The 19,954-nt window shown below is 46.7% G+C and overlaps 1 protein-coding gene across 1 annotated transcript in view; it reads right to left on the reverse strand.

Moving 5' to 3' along the window:
* PIP4K2A (phosphatidylinositol-5-phosphate 4-kinase type 2 alpha) overlaps positions 1-18,179 on the reverse strand; it is a 178,019-nt gene extending 159,840 nt beyond the window's left edge. The window contains exon 1 of the mRNA XM_060006209.1: positions 17,790-18,179. Within this exon, the coding sequence (XP_059862192.1) occupies positions 17,790-17,933 (144 nt within the window). The 5' untranslated portion in view covers positions 17,934-18,179. The remainder of the gene's footprint in view (positions 1-17,789) is intronic.
* Positions 18,180-19,954: the final 1,775 nt, after the last annotated feature.

Consider the following 19,954-nt stretch of genomic DNA (forward strand, 5'->3'; position numbering starts at 1 on the left):
GAACAGGTTCATCTGAATCATTCATAAGTCAAGTCTGATGTGAAGCAGCAAGACTAAATAACTAATGACAAATTCCTGACTAGGATACTTCTAGCTGGAGAATTTTGCCTGCCGATAAACGCCATCGGGTTCGGTGTACCATAAGTTACGTAGGGTAGGACCAGTTAAAGTGAGTCAACCACAAACAGTGGATACCACACTGCTTCTGAGATCCAAGGACTCTGCCTGACAAATCACCAACTTCCAGTGACCCACACCACCGTCCCACTCTATGTCAGAGCAAAGAGGAAGGGAGGGAGGGAGGAAGGAAAGAAGGAAAGGAAAGGAAGAATGAGAGAGGAGGGAGGAAAGGAGGAAAGGAAAGGAAAGGGAGGAAGGAAGAGGGAAGAAGGAAGAGGGAGGAAGGAAGGAAGGAAGAGGAAGGAAGAGGGAGGAAGGAAGGAAGGAAGAGGAAGGAAGAGGGAGGAAGGAAGGAAGAGGAAGGAAGAGGGAGGAAGGAAGGAAGGGAGGGAGGGAGGGAGAGGGAAGGAAGGAAGGAAGGGAAGAAAAAGGAAGGAAGGAAGGCAGGAAGGGAAAGGAAAGGAAAGAAGGAAGGAAGGAAGGAAGGAAGAAAGGAAGTTAGAAAATTATCAAGCTTTATTTTCAGAGACACTGAGGATTCTAAAGCAGAAGGAAGAACGAAATTGTGAGAAGTGGGTCAGCTGAAAGCGGCTCTCCTTAGAGGGCAGACTCCTCTGTCCGCCAGCCTACCTGGCAGCCGGTCCTCCATCCCCCAGACTTGACGCCCCCATACTGCCCATGTGGGCACCCCTTTTATTATTCTGCCTAAAGCTTCTCTAAACAGAGCTTGAAAAAGTTAGCATCCTCTTAAAAATATATATGTGAAGAAAAATGTATCTTTTTATTCCAATCTTTCCTGTTCAACTTAGAAATACTCAATCAAGACTAGCAGATATGGGCTTCCCCGGTGGCGCAGTGGTTGAGAGTCCGCCTGCCGAGGCAGGGGACGCAGGTTCGTGCCCCGGTCCGGGAAGATCCCACGTGCCGCGGAGTGGCTGGGCCCGTGAGCCATGGCCGCTGGGCCTGCGCGTCCGGAGCCTGTGCTCTGCAGTGGGAGAGGCCGCAACAGTGAGAGGCCCGCGTACCGCAAAAAAAAAAAAAAAAAAAAAGAGTAGGAGATGTGGTAAAGGGCTCTCACCCACATTGCTGGGACTACAAACTGGTGCAGCCCCTCCATGAAACAACCTGGCAACATGTACTGAGAGCCTTAACATATTCATACCCTCTGAACAAGTAACTCCCCCAAAGGGGAATCTGTTCTAAGGAAATCATCCAATATAAGAAAAAGTTTTATACAAAGAGATGTTGATGGCACCATTATTTATGGTAGCAAAGAACTGGAACCAATATACAGGCTATTGAAACTTCATTAGACTTCTAGGCAGTCATTAAAAATTGTCACTGTGAAGAATACTTAATGATATGAGGAAATATAGAGACAGTATAATCTCAAAGAGATTTTTTAAAAAGATATTGGAAAGATACCCACCAAAACATTGACATTGATTGCTTCTGGATAAAATGATCACGGTAATTCTTCACTATATTTGTCAATATTTTTCAAGTTTTTCATATAGAAAATATACCCCCCCACACACACACACACGTCTCTCCTCTTAAATGCCACTGAAAACCATGAAAAGCTCTAGTTCACCTAAACAGACGTAAGAAAAAAGAAGTTCCATATAACACAAAACAAAAATATTCACTGTGGCCTATTTACTGGACCAAATTTTCATTGACATGTTTTAAATCTGTGAATATCTGATGCTGAAACTGCAAAAGAAAAGTAAGTCAACTAGCTTCTCCTAACCTATATTTTTCATTTAAAATGCCTCTTAAATTTGCTCCTGTCCTCCTACTTTGGCTCAATGTGCCAAAAAAAAAGAAGTGTCTTCTGGGTTTATCACAGTTGTTTCTGAACAGTTCTTGCTATGCCAAAGCATTTGAACTTTTCACCTGAGTGCAGGCAGAGCCTAGTTTATGAATGGGTTGTATTCCAAGTGTTCATTTGGAAGGTGGCTGTTTGTTTCAATGCGGAAACGTATTCCAATTCCTAATGGAGTAAGAGCCTGGGGTCTTGGTCCTATGAGGGAGCGGTTAGTTGAAGAGAAAGTTTCTTCTCAGGCTTCTGGGCACAGAAGAAAGCTAGAGCACAGTTTCAAAAAGGTAAAGCTAATTAGCAGCACAGTGAAACGGGTCATTTTGGAACATGGAAACTTCAGGAGTCAGGGAAGACGTGTGAAAGATGCATGAACACCGCAGGCCTTGGGTGTGTGAAAGACGGAGAGGGCAACGTGGTCGGGCTGGAGGAGGATGACTCAGGAAATTCAAGAGTAAAGAAATTAAGGTTCTGCTTATTTAGATGAGTGTCTTCAAATTTTTTAAGACTATGGATGACTCAGTCAGCAAGGCTTCCAGCACCATTCATACCTGGTTATCCCTGGAAACAAAACAATGACAACTGGGCTTCCCTGGTGGTGCAGTGGTTAAGAATCTGCCTGCCAATGCAGGGGACACAGGTTCGAGCCCTGGTCCGGGAAGGTCCCACATGCTGCGGAGCAGCTAAGCCCGTGCGCCACAACTACTGAGCCGTGAGCCACAACTACTGAAGCCAGCACATCTAGAGCCTCTGCAACAAGAGAAAGCCTGCTATGAGAAGCCCGTGCACCACAACGAAGAGTAGGCCCCGCTCAGCGCAACTAGAGAAAGCCTGCGTGCAGCAACAAAGACCAAACGCAGCCAAAAATAAATTTATTTAGAAAAACAAAACAAACAAACAAACAAACAAAAACAATGACAGCGATTGTGTGTATGTTTGTGTGTAGCGGGATTCCAACCTGGGTGTACGGGTATGCAAAATAAACTGTAAATACAAATGTTTCTGTTTATAATGCGATAGGTGTTCTTGAAAAACTTTAGGTTCTGCCTAACACTAAAATAGATTTTAGGGAGAACACTCAAAACCTGTGGAAGGCTTAAAAAAAAAAAAACGTTGGGCTTCCCTGGTGGCACAGTGGTTGAGAGTCTGCCTGCCGATGCAGGGGACACGGTTTGGTGCCCCGGTCCGGGAGGATCCCACATGCCACGGAGTGGCTGGGCCCGTGAGCCATGGCCGCTGAGCCTGCACGTCCGGAGCCTGTGCTCTGCAATGGGAGAGGCCACAACAGTGAGAGGCCCGCGTAACGCAAAAAAAAGAAGAAAAAAAGAAAAAAAAATGTTAAAAATATACATGTCCGTCTTCAAAACTGTTTAATTCCTAAGAAAAACAAGAAATTTTACCTTTAAAAATACAATTGTGAAGATCATTCAACACAAATAATATAAGGAACGATTGAGTTTATACAGACTAGAACCAAATGCACATAGACTGGACAGAACCATGAAATTAGTTCTTCCAAGACATTGGACCTGGCCACCTGAGTCAAGCAAAGAGCAAGGACAAGGGGGACAGGTGTCCCGCTGTCCTACCTGGTCTGCTCCTTTGGCCACATCGGGTATTTTTGCATCCAGTTGCTGTTATCTGGAGGCATTAAACAGTGCTGTGCCCAAGGAAAACTGTGTAGGGACCAATTTCTGCCTCGTATGTCAGCACTCCCCACTGACCAAACTTGTGTAAACTAATTTGTGTAATGTAAACACGCACATAGCAAAAAAGCCTGCATGATTACGCATTTTCTAAAGTAGATTCAAATCTGTAAAGGAAACCCCACTTTCTTTTCTTCCATCCAGCCTGACCACCGCGTGAAAGCTTCCTCCAGGATACCAACACTTAGGAATTCCAGATGAGAAGTCTGGGATGCATGACCTGAGAAAAGCAGGGCAGCTGCTAGCACACAGGGCACCTCTGTGCACATCAGAAGATGAACTTCCTCTGTGCAGGCAAATTACAAAAAGGGAGCTGTGGCCCTCTGCCGCGGGTGGTTGGCAGTACTGCCCCTTCCACCCAGGTGCCTCTGTGCAGGTTATGTGATTGCAGTGCCATCCAGGTCCCTCATTCTGGGGTCGGTTAATACAGAATACCTTCCTCAACATGCAGGTGGAAACAAAAACAGAGCATGTTTATTACAGTTACAAATAGCACTAAGCTCTGAATGTTAGGGGGTCCAGCAACTTGCAGATAGGATTTGAATCCTAAATGACCAAGCCCAAAGGAATCAATGTAAACAGAAGCAATTTAAATAGGAATACGTGGGACTTCCCTGGCTGTCCAGTAGTTAAGACTCCATGCTTCCACTGCAGGGGGCACGGGTTCTATCCCCAGTCAGGGAACTAAGATCCTGCATGCCAAGAGGCACGCCCCCCCCCCCCAAAAAAAGGAATACATGCAAGAGAATGGAAAAAAACAGAACTGTAAAAATAGAAGATGGGAAGCATAATGGCACCTGAGGAAAGGTTCAGCAGGTCCCTGCAAATGACACAGGCTCTTTATGCTTTTTTTTCTTTCTTTTTAATAAATTTATTTATTTATTTTTGGCTGCATTGAGTCTTCATTGCTGCACGCGGGCTTTCTCTAGTTGTAGCGAGCAGGGGCTACTCTCTGTTGCGGTGCGCGGGCTTCTCACTGCAGCGGCTTCTCTTGTTGCGGAGCACAGGCTCTAGGTGCGCGCGCTTCAGTAGCTGGGTCTCGCAGGCTCTAGAGTGCAGGCTCAGTAGTTGTGGCTCGCGGGCTCTAGAGCACAGGCTCAGTAGTTGCGGCGCACGGGCTTAGTCGCTCTGTGGCATGTGGGATCTTCCCGGACCAGGGCTTGAACCCGTGTCCCCTGCACTGGCAGGCGGATTCTCAACCACTGTACCACCAGGGAAGCCTCCTTTATGCTTTTGTACATGCTGCTTACTCTGCCTATGACCGTCTTCTCCAGCCTCTTTGAATGCCAACTCATTCATCAAGATACAACTCAAATAGCACTAACTCTCCCTGGGCAGTTTATGAAGCCTCTGTTGTCTGGAGATCTGTGCACACAACCTGGGGAGAGGGGTCCCTCGTCCAGAAGGATTCCAAGGCTTGAGAACTATCACTGTCCCTCCACCCAGGTGCCACCCAGCAGCCAAGCCTGCACGGCAGGAGACCCAATGGCCGCAGCTGTCTGATCTGATGGCCGCTCTCTTTTTTGTCTCTACCCTTCTCTCCCTCTTATGGAATCTAAAATTAGGATGTAGGGTGACTAAATGCCATCCGAATGGACCTGGATCTGGGGGCAAATAAACATTGTTGCTGTGTGGGGTCTACTTGTACAAAGCAGCTGAGAAAAGACAATATTATTAGAGAAAAGGTTCACGAAAAGTGATGCAAAGATTAGCGAGAAAGCGAGGAAGGAGGAGCTTTGGATCCTGGTCTCTGTTGGACTCTCAACCCCCGTCTGTTCCAGGAGCTGCCCCATCACCCCTCCCTGTGTTTTCTTTTAGCTGATCTGACTGTCATTTACAACCAAATAAACCTTGAAGGCAGTTCTGTTAATTCACCAATTTAGCACCTTGTTTACATAATTACATGCCTATCTTCCCACTAGGACTAGGAACTCCCTACAAGCAAAAACTGTCTTTTTCATAATGCTTCCTCTAAGGCCTTAAAGAAAACACCTCAAAAAAAAAAAAAAAAAAAAAAAAAAAACCACCCTAAACCGATTACAGGTTATTGGTAGTAGAACTTTAGATATGAAAATGACATTTTACAAAATGAAGTACATCAAATGCTGGATTTACCTATAAATTGGAAGATTTGTGAAAACACCAAAATAGGAAATAACATCATTTCCACATATGAGTAACCTAAGTGCAGATAATAAGAACTCCTTTTGGCTAATAGCCCAAAAGATAACCGTTAATGTAATGGAGAGTGTGAACGGAAGAAAACTATTTAGGTACCCAAACTAGAAAACCTGGGGTCGCCCTCAACTCCTTCCCATCCATTTCCCCCGGGTAGTTACCAAATCCAGCTCAGTCAACTTCCCAAACATCTCTGGGGACACCCTCTCTCTGCCACCACGGAACTGCCCTAGTTCAGACTCTGGTTGCCTCTTACCCAGAGGACAGCAATGGCTTTAGCAGAGTCTCCTCTGGTGGCACTGAGTCCCGTCACTGACCCATCCCTGGGGTGGCCACAGAAACACCCGAGCACCCCGGGGCTCTGACTTCTCCCTTGTTGCCTGTCACTCCCTCTGTTTAGAAACTTTGATGCTGATTTCCATTTCCGCTAATAGGGTGGAACTAGGTTATTCAGATCAACTCTGCCACTGAAAACAGCTAAACATCCTGAACAAAATATTTTTTCAAACATCTCCTTAAAGGCATCAAAGCGCTGAAGAAGCAGGAGTTACCTTGCCAAAATCTGAGTGAAAGCAGAGTGCGAGAGCTGTGAGCTCCCATGGAAGCCACTCACTCTGACGGCTTTGATGGTCCCATGGGCTGAGAGGAACAGAAGTCGGATCCCCAAGGTGGGGATCTAATAGGAAACCCTTTCTCCGTAAGGGTAGGATCCAAAAGGGTCACAGCCTCAGCGTAAAGGTGATCCCAGAATAAACCCATTCCACCCCCAGGGGACTGCAGCCCAAATGTATATCACCAGCAAGTCCAAAAACTCCCAAGCTGTGAGCTTAGTCTAAAATGGCCTGGGTCTGTAGTGCCCCTAAGCCACCTGGGCCAGGAGACAATCCTCTCTAGAGGGACACACTTTCACTCCAAGACTTGAAAATCCTCCTCGAGTAATGGCTCAAGGCAAATGAGCAGCTCATGGCCAAAATTACCAAGCAAACATGGGAACAAGGCACCATGACTAAGAACCAGCAGAAACGTAACATGGTAGAAAGATACCCCGGAAGACTCAAGGTACTAGTATCATCGCTATTCTCACAATGCTTGAAGAATCTTAAATTTAACTTACGGCACGTTTCTGAACGCTAGAACTTTGAGAGGCATACCTGAGGCTGTTAACAGGTCCCAACTACGGGGAATAAAGCAAAAATGACATTGCAGTGCACTCTTCTATGAAATAAGGTCTCGGATTGTTCAGAAATGCTTTCAAGGCCTCCACACAATTGACTTGGTGAGGTTCTAGGACAGAAGCTGTTGACTCTCCCTGAAACTTCTCTGCCATGTTCACAAGGCAAAGTTCTCGCAGGCGGCTGTGGCCATCGGCTCTTGGTTTGTCATCAGCTTGTGGTTACCCCACATCTCTTATCACCAGCTTGCAGCGAGTCCTCCCCTACTCTCCCAGGCGTTGCTCAACCCGCTCAGCAAACCGCTCTCAACACTCTGCTCAATCCTAGCAGAAACAGAGCTTACGTGCTGATGAAAATTCAACGTGGAAGGGCTCACAGCACACCCGTGGAGCACTTCAGCGGCTCCACTAAGTCATTCAACAGTATTTATTGGGTACCCGCTACATGCAAGCACCGTTCCGGGTGCAGGGAGGTGGCAGCAAATATGACCTGGTCTCAGCTGCTGGTGAGCTGAAGTTATTAACAGGTTCACAGCCCAGCTGGGGGAGAGAAGTAATAAACATGTAAACACCTCCTCTTCCGACAGTGTCAAGTGTCACAGAGAGGATAAGAGCTGTGTGCGAGTGGAGGGGCTTCCTTAGATGTGGTCAGGGAGGCTCTCGGAGAGGGCAACCCTTCAGCTGGCAAAGTAAAATGACAAGGGGCCCGAGGGAAGAACATTCCAGACAAAGAGAAAAGTAAACGCAGAAGCTCTGTGGCTGCTCTGAACTTGGCTTGTGTAAGGGCGTCGTCGGGGCCAGGCCAGTAAGAAGTCTAAGCCACTGGAAAGAGCTCGGGCTTTTTTTTTTTTTCCTCTTCAAGTTTGTACTTTTTGTTTATTTGGTTTTTAAAAAAATTTTTTTTTGATGTGGACCACTTTTAAAGTCTTTATTGAATTTGTTACAATATTGCTTCTGTTTTATGTTTTGGGTTTTTTGGCCACGAGGCATGCGGGATCTTAGTTCCCTGACCAGGGATCGAACCCTCACCTCCTGCACTGGAAGGTGAAGTCTTAACCACTGGACCTCCAGGGAAGTCCCTCAAGTTTGTTTTTATTTTTTTACTTATTTTTTTCTTTTTACAATGTTTGTAAGTTTCAGGTGTACAGCAAAGTGATTCAGTTATACGTATATAGGGAGGCCTCTGGAAGGTTTTCTCTGAAGAAGTGACAGGACATCATTTACGTTGCCACCGCTGTTGAGAACTGGGACTGAGACAGGGCAAAGGGACCACCCGAGGGACCTGAGGGCCCCTGCCATGTTCTAGAGGAAGAGAATTCATACGGAAAGAGAGAAGTATGCAGAGTCAGAAATCAGAAATGCGGATCAGGAGGGAGAGGTGAGGAAAAGAGAAGGATCAAGGTTGGTTCCTGAGTTTGGGCCTTGAGCACCTGGGTAGATGGTGGTCCATTGACTGAGATGAGGGAGAAATTAGTTCAGGGCATGACGGGAGGTGGGGCAGGGCAGGGAGAGGGAACCAGGAGTCCTGGTGGGGACACATCTGAGGTGCCCCGTTAGGTAGTCAAGTGAAATACCAAATAAGGAATTGAAATATGGAGCCCGGCAGGGAGGTCAGAAGGGAAGATGTCCATTTCTTAACTATGAGCGTGAAAAGCCACGGGACTAAACAAATAAGGTCATGCAGATGAAATACACTCTGTAGTTCCAGAAGAAAACCCTGGACAGAGTCCTGGGGCGCTCTAACATTTAGGGGCTGAAAGAAGGATGAAGAGTTCGATAAGGCACCTAAGGAGTGAAGGAAAACAAGAATAAAACCAAGAAGGTGGCCTCTGGATCTGAAAACATGAAGGTGAGGCTGACAGGGGCAGCTTCCCGGGAGCGGTGAAGGTGGAAATGGCAGGTGGGACGCAGGGGGGCCGGACAGCCACTACAGACCACAGGACAGAGCGGCTTCAGGCGAGGGTTTTCAACTTCTGCTCTAACAAGGAGCAGAGAAGGAGAGTGGACGCTAACATGAGAGATGTGACACCAAAGGAGGGTTTCCGCTGTCAGGGCTGTTTATTTTGTTTCCGAGATGGGAGGTCCCAGAGCTGGGAACGCCGTCCAACACCAAGTGAGGCAACAATGGAAAGAAAAAGTCTTTTTCTCCAATTCGGTGGCCACCACCCACAGGTGGCTATCGAGCACTTTAGGGAAATCTGAATCATAAGATTTAATTTTAATTAAATGAGATTTAAATAGCCATCTGCGACTAGCAGCCAGCAAACTAGACAGCACGGTGCTCCAGCGCATCTGCAGGCTGATGGATTCGGTGTCCAAAAGCTGGTGGATTGGGTAGCAGGGAGAGTGGAAGGCGATACCTTCTACGTGTTCAACGCCTTCTAAAGCCTTAAAGGTAATCAGCTAGGGGGTGGGGGAGACAGAGGGACAAAACACCAGAGGGAAGTTTAAGGAGAGTGGAAAAGTAAGAAATAGATTCAAAGAGCAGAGAACACACTGAGAGAGAATAGTACAGTCCCAGGGTTGAGTACCACTTGCTTTTGATGGTAAATTTTAAAGTGGCCCTTGTCAGAACTGTTAAGTTTTTCTCTGGCAAACAAAGCCTCCTCGGCCTTTGAAAATCTGCCCTCAAACTTCCTTTTCAACCATCTCCTAGCACTCCCCCTCATTCACCTCTGTGGTTTTCGATCTTCTTGGTGGCAGAACCTTTTTTCCCTTGTACCTGTACAGTATGTATTCCTTGCCCGCAATTAAAAAAAAAAAAAAAAAGTTGACAACGATGAGAACAAAACCAAGCTGCTGTGGATGAGGCTGAGGCGAGGGATAAATTCCCCCACCAACTCAGCCCCCTCCCCCCAGCCTCAGAGGCACCTCCAGGGAACCCCAGGGTTTGAAACCAAAGAGTTACCCCAGACAGTGCTTCTCAAACTGGAAGGTGCTTACAAATCACCTGTCTTATTAAAATGCACATTCTGCCCCAGAAGGTCTGCAGAGAGGCCCACAGTTCTGCCTTTCCAGCAGGCTCCTGGGTGACGGCTGTTGTCATGCGTCTGTGGATTACACCTGGAGTGAGCGGCGAGGCCCGAGGCCACGGCCACAGCAGAGCCCTCAGCATCATTCACTCGGTCGGCTTACCTTTGCCAGTATTTCCCCTTGGCCACACACACCCCTCCTTGCCTCCTCCAGCTGGGAGATTCTATTCCATCTTCAAGGGCCTCTCAATGTCACATCCTCTTGAACCTTCTCCAAGAGTCCTGGGCAGAAGTAATCATGACCCAGTAGCCCCCACCTCCAACCCCCCCGCACTTTCCCCCTTTCTCACTCTGCTCCAGCCACACAGGCTTCCTTGCAGTTTTCTAATCATGCCAAGTCAGCACCAGCCCCAGGGCCTTTGCATGAGCTATTGCTTCTGCCTAAAATGCCCTCCCCCCAGATATCCTCATGCCCAACCCCTTCATCTTCATCTCTTTACTCAAATGTCTTCTTCTTAAGGTTTATACTCTGACCACCCTATATAACACCCTCCACCCCAGCATTCCTGATACTATAGTCGTTTATACACATGTTTATGCATATGTCTGTTTCCCCTGCAGTTATGAGCAATTTGAAGGTACGGTCCACAATATATTTATTTTGCATCCCAAGCGTCCTGCATAGTGTCCTTATGTTAAAAAAAAAAAAAGGTGAAATATCAAATTAATAGCTGACACAACCTGTAACTAATGAATCTGAATTACATTTTTGACTCCTTGAACTGCCTGATCAAGGCGTTAAAGATACAAAAAAGAACATTATAACAAAGCAGAAAAAGACATCAAAGCAAGGGCACAAAGATAACTCTAAAATGATTAACTTGTAACTCAAAGATGCACAAGGATGCCAAGTGCAATGGTGATGTTTTGTCTGTGAACCAGGATAAGAGAACAATTAATTTAACATGCGCTCTAGTAATTTTCCATGTTTTGCCATTTAAAATACTTTAAAAATGATAAAATGAAAGCTAACATTTATTGAGAACTTGCCATGTGCCAGCAACTCTTTAGGCATCTTACAAGTACCAACGTATTTAACCCACATAACCTCCATAATAAGCACTATTAATATCTCCTTTCCTAAAAGAATTGTGACTAAGGTCACACAGCCAACCAGACAGTGTGGCTTCAGAGCCTGAACTCCTAACCACTGAGGACCGGTGAAAAACTATGCTTACTTTGAATGTCAAGGCTTATCTTTAGGTAGGTTACTGTTTTAAAACTCCCTACAAGACTTTTCATAAAGAAGTTTTATATATGCCCTCTTCCTACGTGCTTTGAATATAAGCAATGCTCTTCTTTCTGTAAAGGAAAAACTGTTTTCTCTTTTTCTCCATGCTAATAGCTAATACTTTGTCAAAGCCTTTAAGACTAAGGAAGGAAAGAAAAGATCTCCAAGAAATGAATAACTCCCGGGCCTGTCCCAGGTAGCACAGTTCCACGGTTAAGGGTACGAGATTGAATCCCACCACCTACTAGCACTGTGATCTCGGCAGGTAATTAATTCAACCTCTGCCTGTTCCTACTATTCTTCCGAGCCGCTGGGCTTCCCACCCCACACCATCCCCAACTTATTCTTGCGACGGTTCTTAACTGGGTTCCATGAACCCTCAAGTGGTCCGTGGATAGAATTCAGGGGATCTGTGAACTGGGTAGGATGTATCCTATGTGTTTTCATTAATTTGTTCAAAAGCATTGTTCTAAGAAGGGATCCACAGCCTTCACTGGACTCCCGTGGGGTCCCTGGCACTAAAAGCGGAAATGTGGTTAAAAGTATATACCGAGAAATAAGCTAGGAGGTATTTTTAACTGTTCAAGAAAGGAAATAAACCTGGTTTGGTTGGTAGAGGTGAGAATGTTAAGATATGGAGTCAAGGGAAATACCTAGGTATTCCTAAATAAAACGGCATCTTTTACCTCCCTTCTAACCTTCTAGAAGAAGCTGCCCCACTTCTACTCATTGGCTCCATAAATCTTTAAGCTCTCACACCTGCACACACACATCCGAATCAACCACTGTCTCAAAAGTATATCCATGAACACCGTGGTCTCCGGCACATCTAATTCCGCTAACTTTCCGGCTGACTTTTCTCTTGTCTCACATTTCTTCCTTCTCCATCCCTCCCTCAAAGCCAAGCGTCCCAGGTGTTCCTATTTCTCCCTCAGAGATTGAATTTACCCCCATGGCTTCAACCACCAATCCTGCATGGATAACTATCAATTCTCCATCCCAGCCCTAACCTTCTCCTGAGCCCCAATGCTACCTTCCAACACCCCGCAGGTGGGCACAGTCATTAGACTGTCCACCACCATCACCTGCAACTCAACACGTCTCAAATCAAAAATCTGTGTATCCTTTCTCAACACACAATTCCTTCTCTTAACTTTTCAAGCTCGATCACATGGTCACCATTCTTCCAAGGATTCATCACATGCTGTCAGAGGACAAATCCTGAACATTTTTCCTTATTTTTAACGATATTCCTTCTACTGTATGGCTACTCAAAGTACAGGCTGTGGACCAGCGGCGCCTCATCACCTAAGAGTGGGACAAAAGCAGAATCTCAGGACTCGCCCCAGACCTGCTGAGTCAGAATCTGCATTTTTAAAATGTCCCCAGGTGATTCTAACACACATTAAATTTTAAGAAACACCTGTCTAGCGCTTATTAATATGCTACCAGCCTAACAGCATCGGAATTTGTTCATTTTTAGGTATCAATTACTGAATCCTTATTATGTGCCAATTACAGTGCTAGGCTTTAAATACATTATCTTACCCTCAAAATAATACTGTGAGGTAATCATCATCATCTCCATTTGTAAGAATGAGTAAACTGAGGCTCAAGAGAATAAATCATCTATCTGCTCAAACAGCCCATCAAGATGGAGGCAGAATTTGAACCTAATCTGTCTGAACACAAACCATTTGGCCAAATTGCACCAATTCCCTTAAATTCCAAAATTTGTATCTCCAAGGGTATGTTGGCAGATTTAATTACTTTGGGTGACTGCATTTTCTAATCAACATAAGGTAGATTTTGTTTGTTTATTTACAATTCTTGCTGAAAATCTTTCTAAAGACATAGCAGACATCCTATCATAGAAAGAGAAATCATGGTCTTGCCAAGGGCATCATTCTGAATATTCAAGTTCATTCTAAGGTAGTCAATAAATGGAGAACAAAATATATTCTGTTCTCAGGATGTAATCCCAAGTTTTAGGGGGTATGAAAATATTTCCCTAATAATAAACTTTGTGTGTGTGTTGTGTGTGTTGTGTGCTTGGCATTCTTCTTTTCTCTAAAGTAAAGGGAAGAAAGAAAAATTGTGTGAGACTAGTTCTTGAATGAATGGTTATTTGGGTTCCATTCACTGGGTTCATCTAATGTCTAGCTCATTACTGTTCTCATTTAATTGCTTCATTACGTTCCATTCAGACACTATTTCATAATTATTTCACTTTTAAACCCTAGTTTCCTTCTTTTACCTTTTTCAGTGCCCAAATATAAACCCATGAACCTAAAAGACATCACTATTTCTTCAATATTATTTCAATTCCAGGACCTTGTTGAGAATATAACAAAGGCTACGATGCTCAGCTCAGAAAACTGCGTTATCTGCCAAAACACACAAAACATGGCGCATGGGCACCAAGACAATCTTAGACGAGTACTAGGTAAGTACTAGCTCTAACACTAGGATGGATACCTGCCTGATGTCACCTGTCCCTTCTCTGGGAACTGTTCTTCCCCAACTCCAATGGGCAAGAGCTGCCACCTTTTCTCAGCGGCTTGGTCTAGGGAAATGCCACAAATGATGGAAGCCAAACCAGTCAGAATCCTTCCATTGGACTTTTATAACTGAATCGGAGACAGAAAGACCCTTTTGGGGGGTGGAAATTACAAAATGTGAAATTCAGGAAGTATTAGTTCCCTGCCCTGTGGAGGAAACCGGACAGCAATGAGCAAGAATATAGCCAAACGCACCCAACGACACCCAAGCACCTGGTTCCAATTATTGCCAAAGCCCAGCCCCAGCCCCGCTCTCCTGGTCTGCTTACCAATTTGTCCTTCCACCGTGACCTCCAAAACCCTCCTAATATTTACAGATTTTGCCTCTGCTCATCCACATTTCCACAGCTTGCAACCAAAAAAAGGAACACTAATGTTGGTTACTTCGAAACACTACGTTTGTTTTAAACAAGTTTTATGCCCTTTCAATTTTTTCTATGCAAAGGTCTTCCTTTAGATATTGAAATAGGCTTTTAAATACTCATTTCTAAAAGGCCCTCATTTCACTCCGCATAAAAATCTTTTAGAATATCTATTTAAAACAAGGCTTGACTCCTAACATTCTACATGCATGCTCCACACACTATTAAAATATAATTGTAAGAAGCTAACTCCCTGATCGTTTTTAGTTTAATTCCAAATGTAACAAGACAAAATTGCCTCAAGTCATCTTTTCCTTTATGTATTCAATTATATTCTCCGCTTAAAATACTTAAAATAAAAATTGGCAGTGATCCATTCACTGATGGGTAGTCTAAGTCAGAAAGCAGTAACATATCGAATTAACCACACAAAGTCAAGCTTATTCTTGTCATTGAGAATTACCACCACAATGGACTTGAAATTTTCCACCTTAACTGCAAGTTTCTATATTTCAATCAAATAGACTTGGACTTAATAGACTGCAACGCAGTCCGACTACAATCTATCCCACAAACTCTTAGTTCACACATCTCTTGCAATCACCACAGATTTCCTTGCCCCAACCATGGCCTTGAAAATTCCCTGAGTGTGGCTGCATTTGCAAGGTTATAATAGCGATGCAACTTTTGTTATACACTATTATTCTTCCTAGTCTGGGGCTCCTAACTTAATGGTAGGAACCTACTCGACTGTAAAAGGAGTCGAATCTTGAAGTTAGAAAAAAAGTTGGAAATCATCCATTCCAGTCACCTTAACTCACAGATACAAATATCGATACAAAAATAGTTAACAGGCCCAAGGTCAACAGCATTAGAGAAAGAATTAGAACATGGATCCAATGAGCATTTTACTATGGTGTGTAGATAAAATGCTTAAAGGATCCTCCATGTAGTAGATGACTATGGTTCCCCTTTAGTGCTCCAAATATATGGTTATTTCTAAATGTCCTTAAGACAAATGCACATGAATTTTAAAAGCAAGAAATTGCTATGTTCATGACATCTTTTCCCATTTATCCTGATCACATTAGAAATGTAGGGAAGGACTGATTTGAATGATCTCTTCCTGCTCTACTAGGCTTTCTCAAATGTCTCCATTCATACACAATACAACCGACAAATTTATTTTCATATTATACTGTAGACTTTGGTGCATACAAGGTCATATGAAAACATTTATCTAAGACTTTGCTACCTAAAATGAAATCAACCAGAAACACATGGCATCTGAGTGTAGATCTCATCTTTATATACCCGTCCTTTCTTTAAAAAAAAAAAAGAAAGAAAGAAAATAAACATTTTTAAAAAGAAGCCTGTGAAACAGACCTTTCTTATGTCAACTCGAGCCCTAAAAATAAAAATATTTGGACAAAAATGTGAGGGGCATTTTTAGCAATCTTTTGCACAGAGGCTAGCACAATGTGCCTGATATATATTTGTTGAATGAATAACATGGTTATACTGCATACTATGGAAATGACTCCTCTGGATGACTACACTTAGACTTGCTAACTTCTCTTGAAAGCAAAAGAAAATGCACTATCTACAAATCACATTATTTTAATAAGCTTTAAGTAGTTTCAAAATATTTCCAATTAGCAAGAAACTCTAAAACAAATGTAGCAATTCAAAAGTATAAAGTAGCAACAGAAGTGGGTACAGTAAAACACCACACAATTACAAGGTTTTCTAAAGTAAACTGGAGTTGGGACTAATTCCCAGACAGCACACCCTTTCAGAGGCATATTATCATCACTACTTTACTAGATTAAACGCTCAGACACAAACACTCTCCTGACCAAAACACCAGAACTTCAAAGGAGATAAAAGCACCCACACATACAGAACAATATTATTTTTTTAAAAAGCAACTAACAGCAACATAATAAAAAAACTTAAATTTAGAACATAACTCTAAACTGTACACTTATTACACAGGAAAAATAACACTTTGTTTACTTTAATAAAACGTAGGGGGTTTTTGATGCAGTAGTGTCCACTGTTGCAAAAGCTTGCATTCCTAATTGCTCAAGAAGTTATCAGGAAGTTAAAATGAACTCCAGGCGATCAGGCATTAGGCTGATAGGAATAATCAAGTCTCAACCTTCTTAAAAACAGTCACTGCTTGCAAGCACAATCGATCAATCCTGATACAGTTTCACCTTTTCCCCAGCTCAGCCTGGGAAAGAAAAATACAAATACGATGCTTCTGAGCCATTTCAACCAACTTCTTCACTACACCGAGAATGTTCTTTCGAAATCCAACATGGTTTTCTGTCATTTCTATTATGCTGAAAAGGGCCCACAGACATCCATCGAAATCAAAAGTACGGAAGGCAAGCGTACACTTCTCCTCAGAAGCTAACCGACTGCAGTGGGTAAGGTCATGGTCAAAATTCACAGGCTCATTTAAACTTTCATGGCTCAGCCAACAGCTCCTATCAGATTTCCTGATCCCAAGAAGATTAAAACTGCAAGAGTTTCTCGCTGGAAGATCAGCAGGAAACTATTTCGGACCCTCAGACCGCAGTCCGCATAGCCCGCAGCGGCGCATCTCCAGGACCTCGGGCTAGCGGGCTACGCTAACCTTTCCAAGCCGTCTCCTCCAACCTCTGAAACAAACCCCCCCAAACGGGTGCAGTCAACTCAATACAGCCGTCCACCGCGCCCGCCGAGACCCCCTCCCGCTGTCATCCCCAGGCCGCCCTTCCGCAGTCGGCGACTTCGGCCTGGCTCCCCAAGGTGGGGGAGGAGGTCTGGGGAGCAAGACTCCCCGCCAGGCAGCTCTTCAGCGGGCACAGCGGCAGGGCTATGCGGGAGAGGAGCAGAGGAAGATGCTAAACACCAGAGCCATATTTACATTGGCTTTATCTTTGCCAAAAAGATTCCTGGCGTCCAAGAATATCGCCTTTAAAGGGAAAAAAGGACCTAAGCACTAAGCCGCTGCCCAAAGCTCCGCGATCTCCAGTATTCTCACCCCTGTGCCTGGTGCGGGGAGGCTTCATAGGCTCCCAGCCTCGGGCAGATACACCTGCCGGACGGCGGAGGACCCGGCCTCCCCCGCCGCCCCCGCAGAGGAAGAAAGCGCCGGGACTCTCGCCCCAACAGCCCCCGCTGGGGTGACAGCCCAGGAGGAGTCGTGCCCCGCACAAACTTCCCAGTTCCCGGGCTGCAGGGGACAGATCGGCCAGCAAGCGGACGCACGGACCGGGGGCGACACTGGTACCCGCCGCAGGGCTCCACTGCAAATGGGACCCCCTCGTCCTGCATCCGGCCCTAGGTCCCTAGGGGGTCCAAGTGGCGCCTGGGCGGCCCCGAGGGGCGGGCGCGCGGCGCGGGGCTGGGGGCACCGAGGCGCCGCGGCGAACGGGCAGCCCCGGAGGGCAAACAGCCGTAGGGCCCGGGCCCCGCTCGGGCTCCCCGCCCCTCAGCAGCTGCAGGGGGCGGAGGGGGAGGAGGAGGCGGCGCACGAGGACGACGACGAGGAGGACGACAAGGAGGACGAGGACGAGGAAAGGGACCGCGCACCGCAGCCCGAGCCCTTACCGAGTGGTTTACCCCCCACATCAGGACGCTGAGCAGCGGATCGCTGGCCCGAAAGAGCTTCACTTTCTGCGCTACGAAGTGCTTCTTCTTGGTCTTGGTCTTGCTCGCCAGGACGGAGGACCCCAGGTTGCCGGGGGTCGCCATGGCCGCCGCCTCTGTCCCCTCCACCGCCGCGCTCCCGAGGCCGGGGACCCGCCCTCTCTACACGCCGGCCCGGGGAGGCAGCTGCATCACCCCCGGCGGCGGCCCCGGCGCGCCGTGCCCCGCTCCGGCCGCCGGCACGCTTGTCCCGCTCTGCCCGCGGTGCCCGCTCTGCCCGGCTGGCGAGGGAGGCTGCGCTCGGCTCGCGCTCCGGCCCGCTTCCCGCGCCCGCCGCGGCTCCGAGCTCAGCCCGCGGCTGGACCGGGCGCGCCGCGAGCGGCTTCCGCGTTGGGCGCCGGCGTCATGACGCAGGGGGCGGGCGGGCAGCAGCTGCGGCGCCGCCGGGCGGGGCGCGGAGCGCGAGGCGCGGCCGCGGGACCGTTAAGCTGCGCCCTCGCGCTCCGGCTCTGCGGCGGCCTGGCCGCCCCCGGGTCGCAGGCGAGCTCGGGGCGGCAGCTCCCCGCCGGCCCAGGAGGCCGCGGGGTGGGCGTGCGGCGCGGGGAGCGTGAGGACTCCCGCAAGGTATCCCTTCTGCAGCTCAGGAGAAAAGAGGGAAGGATGGGGAGAGTAGGGAGATCGGAGGAGAGGAGCCCCCAGAGACGGTGGTCAGGCGAAGGAAGGAGGCTCGGGGCATCGCCGCTTACCGGTGCCAAGAATCAGGAGAGCTAGTGAGACGTGAAACGCTGCGTGAAGACCAGGGCTTCCCTAGCACCGAGGGAAAGGACCTGGGCACATGGCTGGCCGCCTCCCAAAGTAGCCCTGCAATGAACTTATTAATCCTTTTGTGCCTTTAACCATGGGGCCTTTTGGACCCTAAACTTGGGCCTTCCCACATGCATGCAGAAGGGAGACTCCCACCTAAGCCGCTGGGCTGTCATTCCCACCACCACTAACGCCCTCCCTAGATGGGACCCTGATTCCTCATTTAGAGCCCTTGGTTTGGCCAGGAGAATCATGCCCCAAATTGCACCTTCTATGTCAAATCCTCCGCGATGTTTCCTATATCCGTTTAATTCATCTCACTCACCTTCCGCGGAAACCTTTTCACTGTCTTCATACACGTACACCTAAATTTAGCCCTTCTTAATGCTGGGAATACCTGAACCACCTCAGGAAGCTGCCATTCCAAGTATGTCTAAAAACCTGTTGTCCCTATATCTTCCCCAGTAATCATAACCCTGTTCAGCCCACTGGGCAAGTCATTATATATCTATTGTCATTAATACTCCCCCTCAAGTATAGTGGTGTCCTACTGTGTACCAGTTAACCTGCTTGGTTCTCTCAGGGAAAGAAAGCATGACAGATCCTGATCCCTTAAGGAGCTTGATGAGTCTCGAAGGGTGGGAAGTGACAGGTCACGTGGTCACCTTCATTTGCTCCTTTTTGCTTTGACTGTTTTTTAAACACAAGGGTTGCCCCAACATCCTCTTATTCTTTCTCTCTTGCTTCATACTATTGTCCCAAATGTTATCTGCTCCCCCAGCCTCAACCATCACCACTCTTAGTGGTTTAAAAAAAGAACAACCTGAATTTGCAGTGAGAAGAGGTGGGGTTGCCCAGTTCTCCCACATATTTGAGCAGAGAACCTCTCTGAGCCTCAGGTTCTTTGTGTTAATAATAGAATAATCAGGGTACTTCTGGTGGCGCAGTGGTTAAGAATCCGCCTGCCAATGCAGGGGACACGTGTTCAAGCCCTGGTCTGGGAGGATCCCACATGCTTTGGAGAAACTAAGCCCTTGCGCCACGACTACTGAGCCTGTGCTCTAGGGTCCGCGCACCACAACTACTGAAGCTCGCGTGCCTAGAGCCTGTGATCAGCAACAAAGAGAAGCCACTGCAATAAGAAGCCCGCAGAACCTCAACGAAGAGCAGCCCCCGCTCGCCAGCAACTAGAGAAAGCCCACACGCAGCAACGAAGAGCCAATGCAGCCAAAAATAAATAAATGTATAAAATAATAGAGTAATCAGACACAAAGGTCACTTTAGGGACTACTCTGGGCCTGGTAATTATAATCCTGCCCTAC

Source organism: Delphinus delphis, chromosome 2 (genome assembly GCF_949987515.2).
Source record: "Delphinus delphis chromosome 2, mDelDel1.2, whole genome shotgun sequence".
In the NCBI taxonomy this organism is placed as follows: Eukaryota; Metazoa; Chordata; class Mammalia; order Artiodactyla; family Delphinidae; genus Delphinus; species Delphinus delphis.